Source organism: Diadema setosum, chromosome 14 (genome assembly GCF_964275005.1).
Source record: "Diadema setosum chromosome 14, eeDiaSeto1, whole genome shotgun sequence".
Taxonomy (NCBI): domain Eukaryota; kingdom Metazoa; phylum Echinodermata; class Echinoidea; order Diadematoida; family Diadematidae; genus Diadema; species Diadema setosum.
The window spans coordinates 33577908-33594888 of record NC_092698.1 but is presented as its reverse complement, the minus strand read 5'-3'; the positions used below and the strand labels follow the sequence as shown (position 1 = coordinate 33594888).

General features: G+C 39.9%; 1 protein-coding gene across 1 annotated transcript in view; it reads right to left on the bottom strand.

The window, feature by feature from the left end:
* LOC140237584 (uncharacterized) overlaps positions 1–16981 on the bottom strand; it is a 109147-nt gene that overhangs the window by 15390 nt on the left and 76776 nt on the right. Inside the window, exons 4-9 of the mRNA XM_072317518.1 lie at positions 10667–10802; positions 6915–7616; positions 6315–6426; positions 3974–4115; positions 3457–3597; positions 1965–2073 (exon numbers count right to left, since the gene is read on the bottom strand). Coding sequence (XP_072173619.1) covers positions 1965–2073; positions 3457–3597; positions 3974–4115; positions 6315–6426; positions 6915–7505 — 1095 coding nt within the window. The 5' untranslated portion in view covers positions 7506–7616; positions 10667–10802. The remainder of the gene's footprint in view (positions 1–1964; positions 2074–3456; positions 3598–3973; positions 4116–6314; positions 6427–6914; positions 7617–10666; positions 10803–16981) is intronic.

The window sequence follows — 16981 nt, the reverse complement described above, 5'->3', positions numbered from 1 at the left end:
CAAAAGAAATAAGCACAAAAACAAAATCTATGCTTGAGCCAAGAAGCTTGTCAATCTTTCTTCCCCATATATTACTGGCATGACAAATAGACTATACTGGCTAATCAGTCTATCCAGTCTAATTGTGAACAAAACCTGCATTCATTCTGGGGTGGGGTGGGGGGGGGGGGGAGAGGAAAAGTTCATCATATACAATCAGTGGTGGAATATGTTATGTAACAGCAATACTGCCCCATTTTGACACTGAAAAAGAATAGTGGAAGGAGATGTAGGCCCTTCTACACAAATTGAAACTTTCAAAGTCGATCTTCTCTGGGCAGAGAATTTTGGTCCGCTAATCCTCCTTTATTCATTTTTTCTTTTATTAAAAACATGCTATAGGTAGCTGACAGAAATCTCCAGAGTTCATGAAAGCATGTCCTAAGTTTGAAAACATGGGAATATACAGATTTCATACAAAAAAGGCATCTGAAATTCAACATTAATCTTGTACAGACTGTAAAATTGAATGGCATATGATTTTTGCAGATAGAAATTCATGCAGCACATAAGAACACAAGCAAATATGATCCATGCACAAATTTACACTCTGCATTACTACAGCATAGACATGCACCAGTAAAAGAGTTTCTTCTTTTTTTTTTCTGTGGAGTCACACAACACTGCAATTGTGTGATATGGATTAAAGGCAAACACGAATGTAATGGAAGAGGTACCAGAAAGCAATAGCAATGCTGCAGACTTTTTAGTCTTTCTGCTCAGATTTTACTGGTAAAATTGTGCAGGAATCATGAGAAAAGTTTCCTGCACAAGCTCATTACTTCCAAAATAAAGAAAAATTATACAATGCAACAAACATCACTGTAGGATTTTAGCAAAATTGAACAAATGTAAACTAGTCATGACTTTAAATTGTGCATAACATTGACATGGCACCACAGCAGATTTCAATTCACTCTTTTTGAATTTCATAAACATGAACATTTTCCCTTGTGAATACCACCTTCAAAACAATACTCAAAAACATATGAGATACATTTGTCCCGCAAGCCTTCTTTTGATGCGAAAGAGTCTTTTACGGCATTGAAATGAAATGCATAAATGATTATCCAATTAAAGAAAAGAGCAGTTATCCATGGGCAATGTAATCATCTGACTCGGCAACAAGACTGAGTGCTATATTTGATGCTCAACTTTAGAGAGAGCGTCATTCATATGCTGATCTGTCCCATTGTTCTGAAATTTTAGATCTTTACTTTTGTTAGTATGTTGTTGTTTAGTTGTTGTTGCATTTAACTGTTGTTATTATCAGTTCTTATGGTGGTGGTGGGGGGGGGGGGGGGCTGCATGATTCTCCCAATCTAGAATTTGACAGAAACTCTGAAATGTTCACAAATATCTGTCATTAGATTACTCTTCATGTGCTTTCTTCTCTATCTGGGGAGATCATCTCTCTCTCTCTCTTTCAGAGAAGTAGAAGAGTGCCATCTTGCATTTCTTCCTTTATGTTTTAATATTGTTGTGCTATTACATAATTCATAAACTTTCTGCTCGCAATGGGAGTCATAATTTCAAAACACTTTCAAAGTATGCTCTATTGACCTTTCAATCAAAATGAAACATTGTAATGGGACTCGCTGTGCCTTCATACCTTTGAAAAAGAGCCCCCCCCCCCCCGCATGACTGAAATGTTTGTGTCCGCGTTACATTTTCCAAACATAAGGAATTTATGTCTTTACATGCAAATATCGTATATGAGCTACATCTTTATGAAATGGCACCAACATTGCTGATATAATGCCTCTTCCAGAGGTAATCAGAAAAATACTCTGAATTCTGTCATACAACAAGGTAGAAGTTAAAGTTTCACCATTTGAACTGAAAGTATTATATCAACCCATCCCCCCCCCCCCCCATCCTCCTAGGTTACCGAAGGGGTCAAGGGTCAACCAAACTCATCCTACCTCTTCATCCTTGTCATCGAAGCTGGTCGTGTTGTCTCTCTTCAGGATCTTCTTCGCCGTACTCTCCATTGGCTCCTCTCTGATGTGCTCTCTGAACTTCTGCTCGGGTCTACGAGAGGGCGAGAGATTTCAGCTCCGTTTATCACAGCAGTCATACAAAAAACAGTGAAGAATAGACCCCACAACAAAAAGATATTTCACACTATGGAAATGAAGTCACTGATGCACAAGAGAAAATTCCAGGAAAGTAGGACAAACATCTACAAGGTTGGCCCTATTAAAGGGAATTTATCTCAAATGTACATGTGGATTTAGTGAATGCAGAAACATTAGTAGTACACATTGGTGGAGTTTGATGAAAATTTCTTTAAGTTTTGGTTAAAATCCACTACACTCATACTTTTATCTTTATTCCAATGAATCTGCTCTAGTTTGTATTTGCACGAGGCAACATTTTGATACTGAGGTGGATGAATAAATGTGACTGTCATTACAACACATTTTCTAAACAAAAGTTTCATTATTCGTACAGTATTTTTGTCAAATCATTTCAACAAAATATAAGCTTGATTTTCTTAATCCAGGTAAAACTACCAATCGCTGTTTGAGCTCATGGAAGAGGATACAACCTGCTTCTGTGGTACCTTGCTGTACATTGTTCTCTCATGAAAAAAATCAATTCAAATCAATCATAAATCTGAACACACCAAGTTGAATGTCATATTCTAATATTAGATTGCTATGATTACAGAAACAGTGCCCTAAATCTATTCTAGAATTTGGAATGCTTACCTATTTAGGTTTGCATCCAAATACTTCATGGTTGGGGTCTACATAAATTGCATATCATGACTACTGAAATCAAATTCTCATTGATAAGTTGACAAACTGCAATGTACAGGAATAATTCATTGCAGAATTCCATCTGTAGTTTAAGTATACTGACAAACTTCAAATACCATGACATTTACAGTGTCAGCTGGCAAAGTGGGTACAAATTTCCCCAGATTAGCAAAACGTTAGTCTGATCAGCTCGATGAAGCCCTACTAGTTGGCACAATGATATGAAATGATGGTATTTTTTGATTTACAGGCAGCCTAGGATAACATGCAATTTGTGCAGAATCAGTAACATGGCCACACATTTCCATGTTCGCGCAAGATTTACTGCCACGCTCTGATGAATGTTTATGATTTATCAAAATAATTGTGATTCATCTCCCCTGCCATCTGCAAATTGCCTGGCGGGACGAGATTTATGCGACAGACTTTGAGGTGGAATGGGAGGAAAAGAAAAACATATTTACATCCAAGGGTTGTCAAATGGGCATAGCTTTTCTGTTCTGTGCCACAGGCTTGTTAAGTCTCACCAACTGGAAATCCTGAGGTATGGTATGAATACATTTTGGCTAAATGTATTGACAGAGAATGAAAGCAACGACGGCCTGAATGGCGAGCCAAGACAAGAATGCCTCTCCACGGTGCAACTCACATTCTTGTATTTGGCGTTTTGTTCACAACCACTGCTTTCCCTGATTGGTCAACGTTGTGGTCAAGGCCAAAGTAGGCGGCAACACGGTGGACGATCATCCGGTGGTATGATGTCATGGAGGGGAACTTTAGCATGTGTTCGCTGCAGATGAAACAAAGATTAACATGATAATCTCGGTGAATGCAGGTGACTGAGAACTCCTTTACGGGTTAAGCTCAGACAAAAAAAAAAAAAATTGTTGGATGTGTTACTTCTTAGATTTTGGTCTAAAATAACTTTGCACCACCAGCTTTGAATTTAAAAGTGGAAAATAAGACTAAAAAGCAAAGACAATTACTATGGTGCACTGAGAAGATTGAAGAACATCTTTGTGAGTATGTGGAACTACTAGTATTGGCCTAGAATGGTTTCCCGAACAAACCAAAGCAAGCTCAAGCTCAATTAAGTGGAGCCACAACTCTTCTTCTCTCCTTGATATTACAAGGGGCAACAGCTTTGAGATGAGGGATCCACTCACTCGGACTGGATGAATCTGGTGAGTTCATTCTCCAGTTTGAGCAGCATGGTGCGGTCATTGGCTTTCTGCAGGGTGTCCACGATGAACTGGTGGAGGTCCACCCCACTGGAGTCTGTGTAGATTTCCCTCTCCTGGCTGGGCTCTGGGGAGGCGCGGAAATAAAAAGTACAGACATCAATTGAGTATGTGGTGTCTTTAGAAGATCTCAATGCTCCACAAACAGTGTACACAAATGGAAAGTATGATAATGCAAATTTAGCTTTCTCTGCTATAAAGAAAAGAACACAGTGCACACTCCTATCACAAACACTATTGGACATCACACACTCTTACAGAGTAGCTGGTACTGCTCACAAATCAAGTTACAATTTGTATCTTTTCCCCTCAAAAGATAATGAGTCTCCAGGATGAGAGAATGCTATCCGTTGCACACATTTGCTCTTTGCCACAACAACCTATCTGTAGTGGGAAGGTATGGTGTGATCTGAATGCACTATATATGATATATATAAGTCATCTGGTTCAGCATGCTAGTCGTTATGACATAAGACTGAGGAAAATTCTGAATGTGGGGGATTGCGAATACATGTTCACATCTAATCCCCCAAGAGCCACCCCCTCCACTCTCTATTTTGTGCAAAATATGATAAATCAACTGCCCTGTGATATTAAAGGAATGTCCTAATGGCCAGTTAATGACATAAAACCCCTAAAATAGCACAGATTACCTCATAAGCATAGGACGTACATAGAAAATGTAAAGATTTGAGATAAACCTCTGACCTTATCAGATTCTGCCCTTTCGAGATTTGCCTAAAATCCAATTAATAAAGTGACACAATCTACATCATCCCTATAGTTCTAGAATCATAAACATTCAAAATGTCAAAATCTGACCTTGATCACTACCTGACCCCGGATACGTTCACAAGAACTTGCTCAAAATGCCATCAGTGAATGAATATTTCATACTATACCCATATACCAAGTTTAATGAGAACATAACAAATTTGGATCCTATGATCTTAGCCATAAATTAAAAAACACCCACACAAACACACATACACACACAAACACAAGCCCCCCTTATTCACTGTGTCACATTTCATCTTTGCACAAAGCCTGATGAATATCAGACCATTTATTTCATCATAACTTGTTGAATTACGATATATCCACCCAGAATTTACGTGGACGCCCCAAAAGCTAAATGCCCCTTCAACCCCCTCAGCATGGAGGCATTCGAAAATAGGTCAAGAAAGCATGTTCAAGCACAGCCTTCGGAGGATACACATGGGTGGGGCAAAAATGGAAATGATAGAGCACAGGGAGGGAGACAAGATCAATAAATATAGAATGATAAATAGATAGATAGATAGATAGATAGATAGATAGATAGATAGATAGATAGATAGATAGATAGACAGACAGATAGATAGAGCAAGCTAAAGAAATCCAGAAACTCATCAAAGGATGTACCATCGACAAGAAATAAGAAAACAGTGAAAAAAAGAAAGATGATGATATCAAAATTTCCGAAAATCCAAAGTAGAAAGATGCTGATCACGAGCTCTGGGTAGTTGTGATGCTTTGCTTTTTTTTTTTCATCTCTTCAGATTGATGTTTCCATATCTGGCAGTTTCATATCAAGGAGTGAATTATTTGATTCCAGCAGGTCAATTGACCATTCCTTTGAAAAAAAAAAAATTAATCACAATGACACCACTTCAGTGTGCCTCCAGGCCATTTCTGCCTTCCCTTAGATTGCTAGTGAAAGTCGAGCCAGGAAGTAACTATCTTGGATGGTGCCAGTTTTCCTATAACCAGCCAGCAGTCAATTAATCACCTCTTGGTTCTTCTCCTCTTCCTCATCTCATGAAACCCTAGCTCTTTCTCTACTCCCTCTCCAACCCCCTCCCCCTCCCATCCCATCATCCACATGAACCTGACCCGATCACAACAAGCCTGGGAGCAAAAGGTCTAGTGATACCATCACATGCTAACTCTCTCCTCGCCGCTCTCAACTTCTAACTCAGCCCCTCCTCCTCCATCCCCTATCCCCCTCTCCACTAATCTCTCCTCTCCAAATCCAGGAGCTGAGCAAAAGGTCTGGTGATACCATCACGTGCTGACCCTCTCCCCATCCCTCCCCGTCCACCATTCCCTCTCCCCATCCCAAATTCCCCTCCATCCCCCTCCCCCCCCCTCTTGAATTCACTTTCTTTCCCTCCATGCCCCCTCCCCATGCCCCAACCTGAATCCCCATCCCCCATCCAGCATCCCCACTTCCCCATCTCCCCCCATGAATACACCCAAACAAACATAGATCTCATGTTGTCACCTCTTGATAGCGCTGGCTCGCTACGGGCCTCCAGACTGCCCTGCTTGTGCACTCGATTCGACGGCGTCTCACCACTCAGCTGGTGAGGCAGCCTTCGTATCCTCTTGTCATCCTAGGAGAAGGAACAAGACAGGGTCACATGGGATGAGCGCAAAACACAAAACTGTTGGCTTACGTGTTGAAACCAACATAAGGACACAAGTTTAATTTGCATGAGACATTCATCACTCTATATGTCACATGGATGAATATTACTCGGTTAACAGTTGATTTGTAAATGTAGGAACAATAGTGGATAACTGGTAAGAATGAACTTGATTGTAATTCCTTATAAGTGACAGATTGCCCTTTTTGTAAATAAAAAAAGGAAAACTGGACAATGGAAAAGCCATTAGTGTAACTCTCCTCCTTCTACATATCAACATCTCATTAAGACACTTGAAGGCCCAGACATCAATTAATACATTATTAATACTAAACTTTGCTTTCCAGCATTCACGGACAGCTTTTCTAGACTACACATCCATGTATCACCTGACGACAGCAATCCAAAATATTTGGCAATGGAACTACATACTCACAGGATTTACGAGCTCTTACCTCACCAAAGTTGAGTTCAGGTGTAGACGGTGGTGACATGTCATCTGAAACTGGTTGACTCCGCAGGAGAAACTTCTTAGCATTGGCCCTCCGCCTAGAGGGGGTCTCGGCCTCCTCCTGGCTCGCTTGCCTGCGCACCCGTGGCATCCCTTCCCCCTCCGACTTGACCCCCTCCTCCGACCCCATTCGCCGGCCCAGCTTGGGGTTGCGTCCACCTCCAACCTTGCTGGAACAGTCATGTTTCTTATTGTTGCCCTGCCCGTCAGAGTTCTTCCCGCCCGGGGAGTCCTTTTTCGTCGACTCGAAGGAGCGTTCCTTGCGGAGACGCCCCTTCCCGTTCCCCTCCTTCCCTTTCTCCCCATCCTGGGATTTATCGAATGAATTTTTCTTGGTCAGCATGGCATTCCTCTTACTGTCCTGCTTCTTCAGGTCATTGTTCTTGGCACCGGCAGGTTTGGGATCCACCTGCTTACCTGTCTCTGACTTGAAGTTCGCATCTGGTGCGTCGATGCGTATCTCTGTGACCTCGTGGGGCACATCGGGCACTTTCTCCTTGCCATTCTTCTCTCCTATACTGATTTTTGGATCCATAGTCGCCGAGATATTTTTTCCCCCTTCCTTCCTTTTTTTGGTTGTGGTAGCTGTACCTTGGTATTGATCCTACAGCACTGGCCCTTGCTTATGTTCAATATATTCAGGCATCTGGAAGCAAAAAATACGAACAAAGAGTGATGAATTTTAGACTCACTCCTAATCTATTTCATGTGGGCAAAGTACCAAACTATCACAAAAATAATTCACGATTGATAGCATCATTCAAAGTAATCCTACATTCCTGTTTGGTCGCCCTGAATATACACAACATAAAGTCCTAGCAAGAAGGGAATACAGAGTCTGTTGTAGAACTAAATTGTTTTCACCAGTCTAATCATGTAGACAAATGATAATTTGTCTTTGTCTTTGTCCTATAAAGTGGTAAAGTGAACACTGTACATATTTACGCAGTTCCAGTTGAGAATCTTATTTCACATTTTTAAACAGCACATTAAAGGAAACTGCTCGACGAACAAGTATATTGTCGAACATGAATAGACACGAGGCTTTGGTATGTGTCAAATTGTTGGACCCGAATGGTTTTCCAATATATCTGCCCCCATCTTCTTGCTTGCGTCATCAGAGTAACATGACATGATTCCTTTACTCTTTGGTTTGGTCTGGACCACATTCTCATTGATTAGAGTTCTAATACTATCTAATTCTATTTAATTCTAATCTATGCATACAGAGGTAGCTGGTTAATGAATCTTGAAGCTGCCTTTTACTAAAAAAGAAACAAAAAAAAAAATCCATGGCATACACACAATGCCTCCTAGTATAATACAAGATTAACTCTCTGTGTGTCCATAAGGGTATTTTCGCCACCCAAGCCACTCATTTCATTTCCATTAGGCCTGCCTGGTTGCGCTGATTTGCTAGAACAAGGGTTAACCACAAACGGGGTCTCCGGCGGATCAGCTTTTGCTAGCAGCTCCCAAGACCGAGTATCGCCATAACTGACAAATTAAATCAAACCTGTATGACGTTGAGAAACGGGACAAAAAAAAAAAAAAAACAACAACAACAAAAAAACCCTCCCTCATGAAGTGCAACATCAGCAGATCAGCTTTACAGGGCACATGGCGTGCTGAATTCATGCCTGCTATAAATATCTCAAATCCCTTTATTGTTGAAAATGAAGCCCAGATATTGCACATTTAATTATTCTTCCTGAAGTGAGATGGCAGACTGAAGTGTGGGTTTTTACCACACAAACGTCACCCAGACACCTTCCTCTTCTGAAGCACCATTTCATCATAATGAAGTGCTGTGACCTTTATCATTCTTGGTTCGCGCCTTTTATGGTGAGATTCCGCTCCATTCCATGCACATAGAATTCCATGTAACAGATTGTAATTTAACAAACAACCGGTGAATTTTGATAGAAATTGCACACATGAAGTGAAAAAAAGTTCTGGAAATCTGAAGTTTTAACGTTTCCATGAAATAGTCGCAACTACATATGCAAATTAAATGAAGTGATGATTTTATCACCTAGCAACAGTCTCATTGGTTTGAATCTGACAATATAATATAAACTATGATTTTGGTAATTAATTTAGCATTTAGCGACTACAATCCCTACATCATTAAAAGTCACCAGTGGTATATGTATATTAGTGCTACCCTACAGTAATCTTTATTCAGTAAAATAGATACAAGTTTTATAACCAACTCTTTTTTAATTTGGATCGAACAGAGGAGAAAAGAAGCACAGATTTGTGTGCAGGTCAGTGGCAGACTTGTGATCATGACATTATTGCCTATCATTGCTTATTACTATAGATACTCATTTGCATAATATGCTCATACGGCCAATAGCGATGCTTCCTGAAAACAAATGAACAAACAAACAAACAAACCAGGGACAACAACAATTTAGATTTCAATGACATTCTCCCCTGATGTCCAACTTTAACAACATTTTTGATGAGGAGGCTGATACACCACATAATTTCAAAGAGTTATAGTTAGACATGGCCATATTGGACATCATAATCAGGCTGCTCTAAATAAGAGCAATTCTTTTTTTCATTCCCAAGACATACACTTTCAGCAAAATGTCTAAAAACTTTGCTTGATTTATCAAATAATGAGCTAATTTAGGCCTCTAATTCAGTACTTGAAATGAACAACACATCATACAGCACACAGCTTAATGCTCTGAGTACGATGATCATACACTGTATAACAACAACACGTTACAAGAACTCTAGCTCTCAATTTCTCTTTGATATCATTCAAGCAAGCCAGATACTTCAAAGCTTAGCTAGAACAAATCCCACAGGAGGTATTAGGTGCAAATGCCTGTAGTGCTGCGAGCATCTTGATAAAGTTCAAGTGCTGATCTACAGGGATGCCAACCTTGTAAACAACACCACAGTACTCTGAGGGCTAAAAAGGTGTATTTTGGCGGAAAAACAGTATTTGTACCTTTCAAGCAATAGACGTGTGTAGTTACACAATTTGGGATACACAATAATATTGTGTTTATGTAACCTACAGTTCTTTTTGGGCAACAAACAGTACAAAATACTGCAAAATACTGCAAAATAATAACAGTTGGCATCTCTGGATCCATATAAGACCACAATTAACTAGAAATGTTGCTATGGTAACTGGTATGCCTCCACCATATCGCATTGTTCTCCTAATAGGTCTACAATACATCCTGACAATGTGAGATGATGGTTTGACATGATTGGCAAAAATCTGGAATGACATGTTCAAAAGTAGGGCACAACCACAAATGTGTTGAGTGTTTACATTCTTTGAACCAGGTTTCATTTGGATGGCTGAATTGTTTCAAAGGGCAAGTAATTTGGGAATTTGAGCTTTTAGTTTACCTTTGACCCTTGCCTTTTTATGATACTATCCAATTTTCATGACAATACTACTGAAAGCTATTTTCAAAATATGGGGGAAAATTTGTGACATTTTTATATTTTTACTTGACATCTGACCCCATCGCCCAAATCTTTTCCTACAGAATAATTGTGCAGTAATGCATATAATACGTACAGTGTAGTTTAACTAAGTGGATACATTGAGTCCCATAAATCTCCAAGGTATGGTAAAATAGTGGAATTTTAGCTTTCTTTTTTTTTTTAATCTGTTATCATACTACATGGGAGAAAAAGATATTGCATACTTGCCATTCTATCAAGATATGTGGCATGCTCTACTTGGACGCATGGATCGATGGGTAATTGGTTTCGCATATTCTTCTATGTACAGGTGAGTCCGGCCATGTCAACCTCGGGTCCACCCAAGATCCTTGAGCATTTGTCCCTAAAAAATGAGAGAAAAGAGATTAGGCAACGGATGACGTTATCTTTTAAAACGTTAGATGTTATTTCTCTTCAGAAGATGAAATCTGACATATCATGAGTGAATGACAGGAGGGGAGGTGCAGCTTGACAAGCTTTGAAATATCATTTTTTTTTTAAATGGTAAATCACTGTATATGCCATAAATTTTGTAAGTATGGTATTTTGCACATTGGAACCCGTAAAACAATTGTGCAAAAGGTTGGTTTGGCAATGGAGAACCTGCATTGACGGAATGAAGACAGGAATATTATCACTTTTCAAGAGAAATGTTAATGATTGCCTAACCATACACGCATGTTACAGGAGGCAATATTTTTTTGCAAGTTGTTCATTTTGCATAAAATATCTGTCAACTTGCAAAAATAAAAACACCATGAAATATACCACATGTACAACAATAGCTATGAATGACATACCATTGAAACAATGTGCCCATTCACACACTGTACACACTTTATGATAATAGAACAGGTAATTCAGTATGGCAAAGACATCTATAGTGACATATAGGTAATGAATTCCCTAGCAACCTCTCTAACGTTTTCTGTTATTTGGAAGTAGTAATTGATGTAAACGTTACATCATTGTAACATCTCAGTTTGAAAATCTTCGGTAAATTGCAAGCAAAGAAGTGAGCTCATAAAATCTTGTGTTTATTACGATGTTGACTTTTATGCACTATATATTCAAATTAACCTCTGATAATGATAAAAGAGACTGCTCTCATGCCCAATTATAAAAGACACTTCTAGCTGAAAAGTCACACATGTCTTTTTGTGTGTGTGCGTGTGTGTGTGTGTGGGGGGGGGGGAATATTCCATGATCTTTCACTACAATGAATTGGCGTTTGAAGTAACAAAAAACCATAGGTTTTGTGAGACGAAGTGCTTTCCCCTTGATGGTAGGGACACCACACTCTCATCTTGTCACCTGTCAGTGACTTCTGATAAACCATCCTCGTACTTCTCTGTATGACGGCAGACAACAAGCAGGCTTTTAATTTCACATCTTTTCTGCAAGAGCTTTTCAAAGAGGTAGAAAAAAAGACAAGATAAGATGCGCTTGCACAGAGGTACATTTTGCCGTGAATGTGTGTGGGTGAGTGGTGCCCATGCACACACCATCAGTCCCACATTGCACACACCGTCCCAGCCTTCTTAATTGTGTTAAGGTGGCTCAACAGGCCGGGCTTGAATGCACGCTTGGCTGACGTGACCTTTACGAATGAATTCCCACTGAAGTCCCCTCTTTGCCATGGAAGAAGAAGCGAGCTCCAAATTTCAGACGGGAACTGCCATCGTGGCTCAAATATGATCTCTTTTCTCCCCCTCTTTCTCTCCACTTCTTCTCACACGTTATTTCTTTTATTGGCATTGTTTTGCTTTAAAAACAAAAATGAAGGTGATGTCAATGGCTGCTTTAATCTCATCTGGTCCCACACGCCAGGCAAGTTGGGCATTGGTAATATGACGACAAAGTTCATTGTGACCTTGGTTGCTAATGAGTATCTAGAGGAAGAACTACCTTGATGTACCACTGAGGTAACGGGCATTGAAAGCACATAAATCATATCTGGCCATGTTTGTGGGGGTGGGATGGGACGGGGCGGGGATGATGACCATGAGAAGCCCACTGAATTCATCCAAGGTTGAAAACACTGTGTGGAGTTTGATGACTTCAAACCGCACAGCACTCAATTAACCTTCAATAGTATCAGAACGATTTTGAAAACATGCTGATCACTGCCGACAGTCAAAATAAAATACTGACCACAGGCAAAATAAAATACTGACCATTTCTTTGTCTTGAAAAGAAAGAAACAGAATCTTTCTTTCCCAATTTATCTCCAAACTACTGAATGATTCGTCATCAACACACATCTCTTCCTCTAGATTCTCTGAGTAAACTATAGACATTGAGTTGTTTGCTTTGGAGTTGCTTTCTTGATTGAGAAGCTTATGATGTAAGATATGAAGGGGTAACAACACAACAGTGAGAGAGAGAGAGGAAAGACCTAGGAGAGATTGACAAGAAATATGAAAATATAGCAGGAGAAGGGTAGGGGAAGAACAAATACTTCCATTTAAAGAGAAAAGGCATTTTTGTACATTACTCTTTCCCCCTCGTAATAGCTCACATAAACCCTTTAATTTACTGTGACATTGTGTGGTGAATGTAGGTCACCTAGGCAACAACATTGGCTCATAAAACCTGCTATTTGCCAAGGCCAGCGTGTTGGGTATTGCAGAAGGAGAATTGTTTGGGAAAAGATTTCTGGCAGAAGCTCGAGGCTGAAATTTTCAAAGTGAATCCCAGTACTTCATTTTACTATGATAATTGATTCATTTGAGAAATATAATGGTAGATGTATTACACCTCCAAACATCAAGTTTTCAGTGAATTAATATGAAGAGTTTTATTGCAAAATGAGCTAAGCACCAAATTTTCAAACGTTTCAAAGTAAGTCCATCATTAGATCGAGCAAAAATCAAACCTTTCCAGTAATACCTCAATTGTGACATAACAAGGAATATTCTAGAAGTTATGATTCAAAAATCCTAAATTTTGTTATCATTTTTTGTTTTTTAGCAGCATTTACCACAAATATCTCAACTTAAGAAGAATGGAGTTAGCTCGTTTTGCGGTAAAACTCTGCATATATACCTATACAGCATATCGCTGTTGGGGAGAGAAAATCTCGTATCTCAATATCGTCAAATAGTCAGAATTGAGTGAAAAACCTGGCAGCCAAAGCATAACAAAACAAGAGACCCGCGGGTCTAGCGCTCACCTGAGTATCGCAAGTTCACCTTTCACGCAGTCACTAATCTAAATTATTCACAGCACTACTAAAATTTGACCAGGCATTCTCAAGAAGAAGATGAAAATGTACAATAAGGGCCCAAATTTTTTTAAGATTCCTTAATTTGGGGGGATGGGGGCCCCCTGGGGCCCTCTGGGTGGGGCATGGTGCCCATTTTGATAAATTGAGATTTTGATAAATTGAGGTTTTCAGGAAGAAGATGAAAATGTACAATTCAGGCCCCCATTTGGACCTTCCCAACCCCGCCCCCAAGAGGGGCACCCCTGGATTTGCTATGAACAAACTTGAAACTACAGTCATTAATGTACTCACTCATAGTATTATCTTAGCTCTATAACTTCTGATTCTAGAGAAGATTTTTAAAGATTCCTTCATTTTGGGGGTTCCCCCCCCCCCCCCCGGGGCCCCTGGGTGGGGAATGCTGCCCATTTTAATAAATTGAGATCCTAATCCCCTACGGATGCTACCTGCCAAGTTTGGTGAAAATTGGTCATGGGGTTCTCAAGAAGAAGATGAAAATGTATAATTTTGGCCCCATTAGGACCCCTCCCCACCCCCCTCCCCTGGGTCCCACGGGGGGCACCCCTGATTCTGCCATGAACAAACTTGAAACTACAATCATCAATGTACTAACTCATAGTATCAACTTAGCTCTATCACTTCTGGTTCTAGAGAAGAAGATTTTTACAGATTCCTTAATTTTGGGGGGTTTGGGCCCCCCTGGGGGCCCCCTGGGTGGGGCATGGTGCCCATTTTAACAAATTGAGTTCCTTACCCCCTAGGGATGCTACCTGCCTAGTTTGATGAAAATCGGTCTTGGGGTTTTCAAGAAGAAGATGAAAATGTAAAAAGTTTACGCACGACGGACGACAGACGACGCACGACGGACGCCGGACAAAGGGCGATCGCAATAGCTCACTTGAGCCTTTGGCTCAGGTGAGCTAAAAATGGGATAGCCTTTCCTTTGAAATGCCATGGTGGCTTCATTTTTGGGTAAGACAGCAAGGATTTGGACATGGCATCACTTTACTGATTATCTGACAATTCATCCCAAAAAGTGATTTTCAGCAGATTTTGAGATACAAGGACTTGTCAGTCCAGCGACGATATACTCACATTGCATTCCTTATCTACGCTCAGGAAGAACAAGAAGGACATTTGATCAAAACAAGTAAAACACACCAATCTACTGTTTCTTGAGCTAAACCGTTCACAGAGTGAAATTGTAGATGTTGACCTTGCAAGAGACGCTTATCACATTTTACAGAAATCAGTCACCTCCCCATTTGATGGACATTGATAACAATCTAGGAGGTAGATAGTTATCAACATCTAAATGGATAAATGGAAGCACAAACAGAACAGCAATCACAGAGCATGGTGGTACTGGCACAAAGAGAATAAAGATATACAGTAAATGGGGAAAATATTATGTACATTTTACATGTACACATATCAGGATATAAAAATGTATGTTGATCGCACAATGCACAAACAAAAATATAGGAACAATTACAAAGTACTCAAATCTAATCAAAATTATCTTGATATGGAAAATGACATTCAATTTGGGTAAACATACACATGTATCTCAGAAATATGTGGCTACCTGTGGTATTTCAGATTGTTATGGCACCTAATGACAGTCTGTATGATATGATATACATGTATGGCAATACGATTTTTAAAAAAAGATGGCTTGAAAGGCAGTGTATAAAAGATGAACTGTTACTATTATGGCAAGTTGCAATGCATTACATCCTTGATACACAAGGGTTTCGTGATTTTTGGTTTATTTATTTTTATTTTTTATTTTTTTATTTTTTTATTTTTTTTGGGGGGGGGCATTTCTCATCTTGATTTGTCCTGATATGACACGTAAGATAAAGATCCAGTGGATGAAAAGCCACTGCTAACAAAGCAAGGGGGTTAATCTGAGGTATAATGGACCTCAAGTATCTCCAACGTGATGGGCATCATGCACTGGAAGTCGATGAGCAAAGATGAAGCCAGACACACGGAAAGCGCCATCCTGACCTCAACTCTCCTCCTCACATGATCTTTGGAGGATAAAACATGAGCGGAGTCATAATTTGGGGCGGAGGCAGGCCAGGGCGGGCTTGGTAGGGCAGGGGCGGGGCGGGGACTCCAAACCAGCATTCCCGGGGAGACGGCGCTGTCAGAGATAATGATGGGGTTGGACAGCCTTGCGATTGATTGCCGGTAACCCTCCAAAGGCCAATTCTCATCCTACCGTGCAGGACTGATACTTGACGGAAGTCGCCCTTCGGTCGTTACAGACCTTCATCACGCAGATATAGGCACCCAGACCATCAGAACCCTCAACCAAATTTCATTATTTTCTTTCCTCTTATGAATCATCAACAATTCACAGCATCTGGCAGTACGGATCTCTCATATAGAGCGATAAATTTTCTGCCAGAAACTATAAAAAGAAAAACTATGTTATTGTTAAAAGGCAGTAAATAAAGATACGATGCCTGTTAGTGAGAGTATCTAACCTGACAATTTCATGATGATGAATTAAATGCACGTTTGCTTCTTGCAATGATGAGTTTCTAGTATTCATTGTGCTTGCAGTGTGACCTTTTCTACGGGTGAAATAACTCCATCTATCATAATTTTTAAAATGTCAGGCAAACTTCAGACAAGCTTGAGATTGCAATGTATGAAATTTATGAAAGAAACATCTAGAAATTTTAGTGTATCACTGATTTGATCTTTTATCTTCAAATGAATTTGGTATCACTAAATAAAGACTCCATGTTTAAATGACTTTTAGTTCACTGCACTTTTCAACTTAGATGTAAGAAATGACAGTGTAAGATGATGTCTCCACACTAACAAGGCTATACCCAAATTACTTGTATGACTCCATTAGACTTGTCACAGTCTGGTTCGGATTTTTTATGTCTATGGTACATGTGATGTTCTTGCTGTGATAAGGTACATCCCTGCACACTCCTTATTCATCAGTGCAGCGTGACTACTGCAGAAAGTGTTATGAGTGGTATTTGACACAAAATCTTAGTAACTGACACTGAACCATGAACTATCAAGCCTTACAGAAACGTATACCCTATCTTCCATGCAAGTTCTTTAAATGTGAACTGACGTCAATATATTCAATAACCTTGCTGACCAGCCCGACAAAATACCTCTTTCTAGGCCAGAGTATTGATTGACGGACTAATCAATATGAAACCTTAATCACGGTCCTAAAAATGCGCCATTTCACACTCCCGTGGATATTGTGATTAAACCAACAGAGATGTGTGCAATGAAACAGCAGG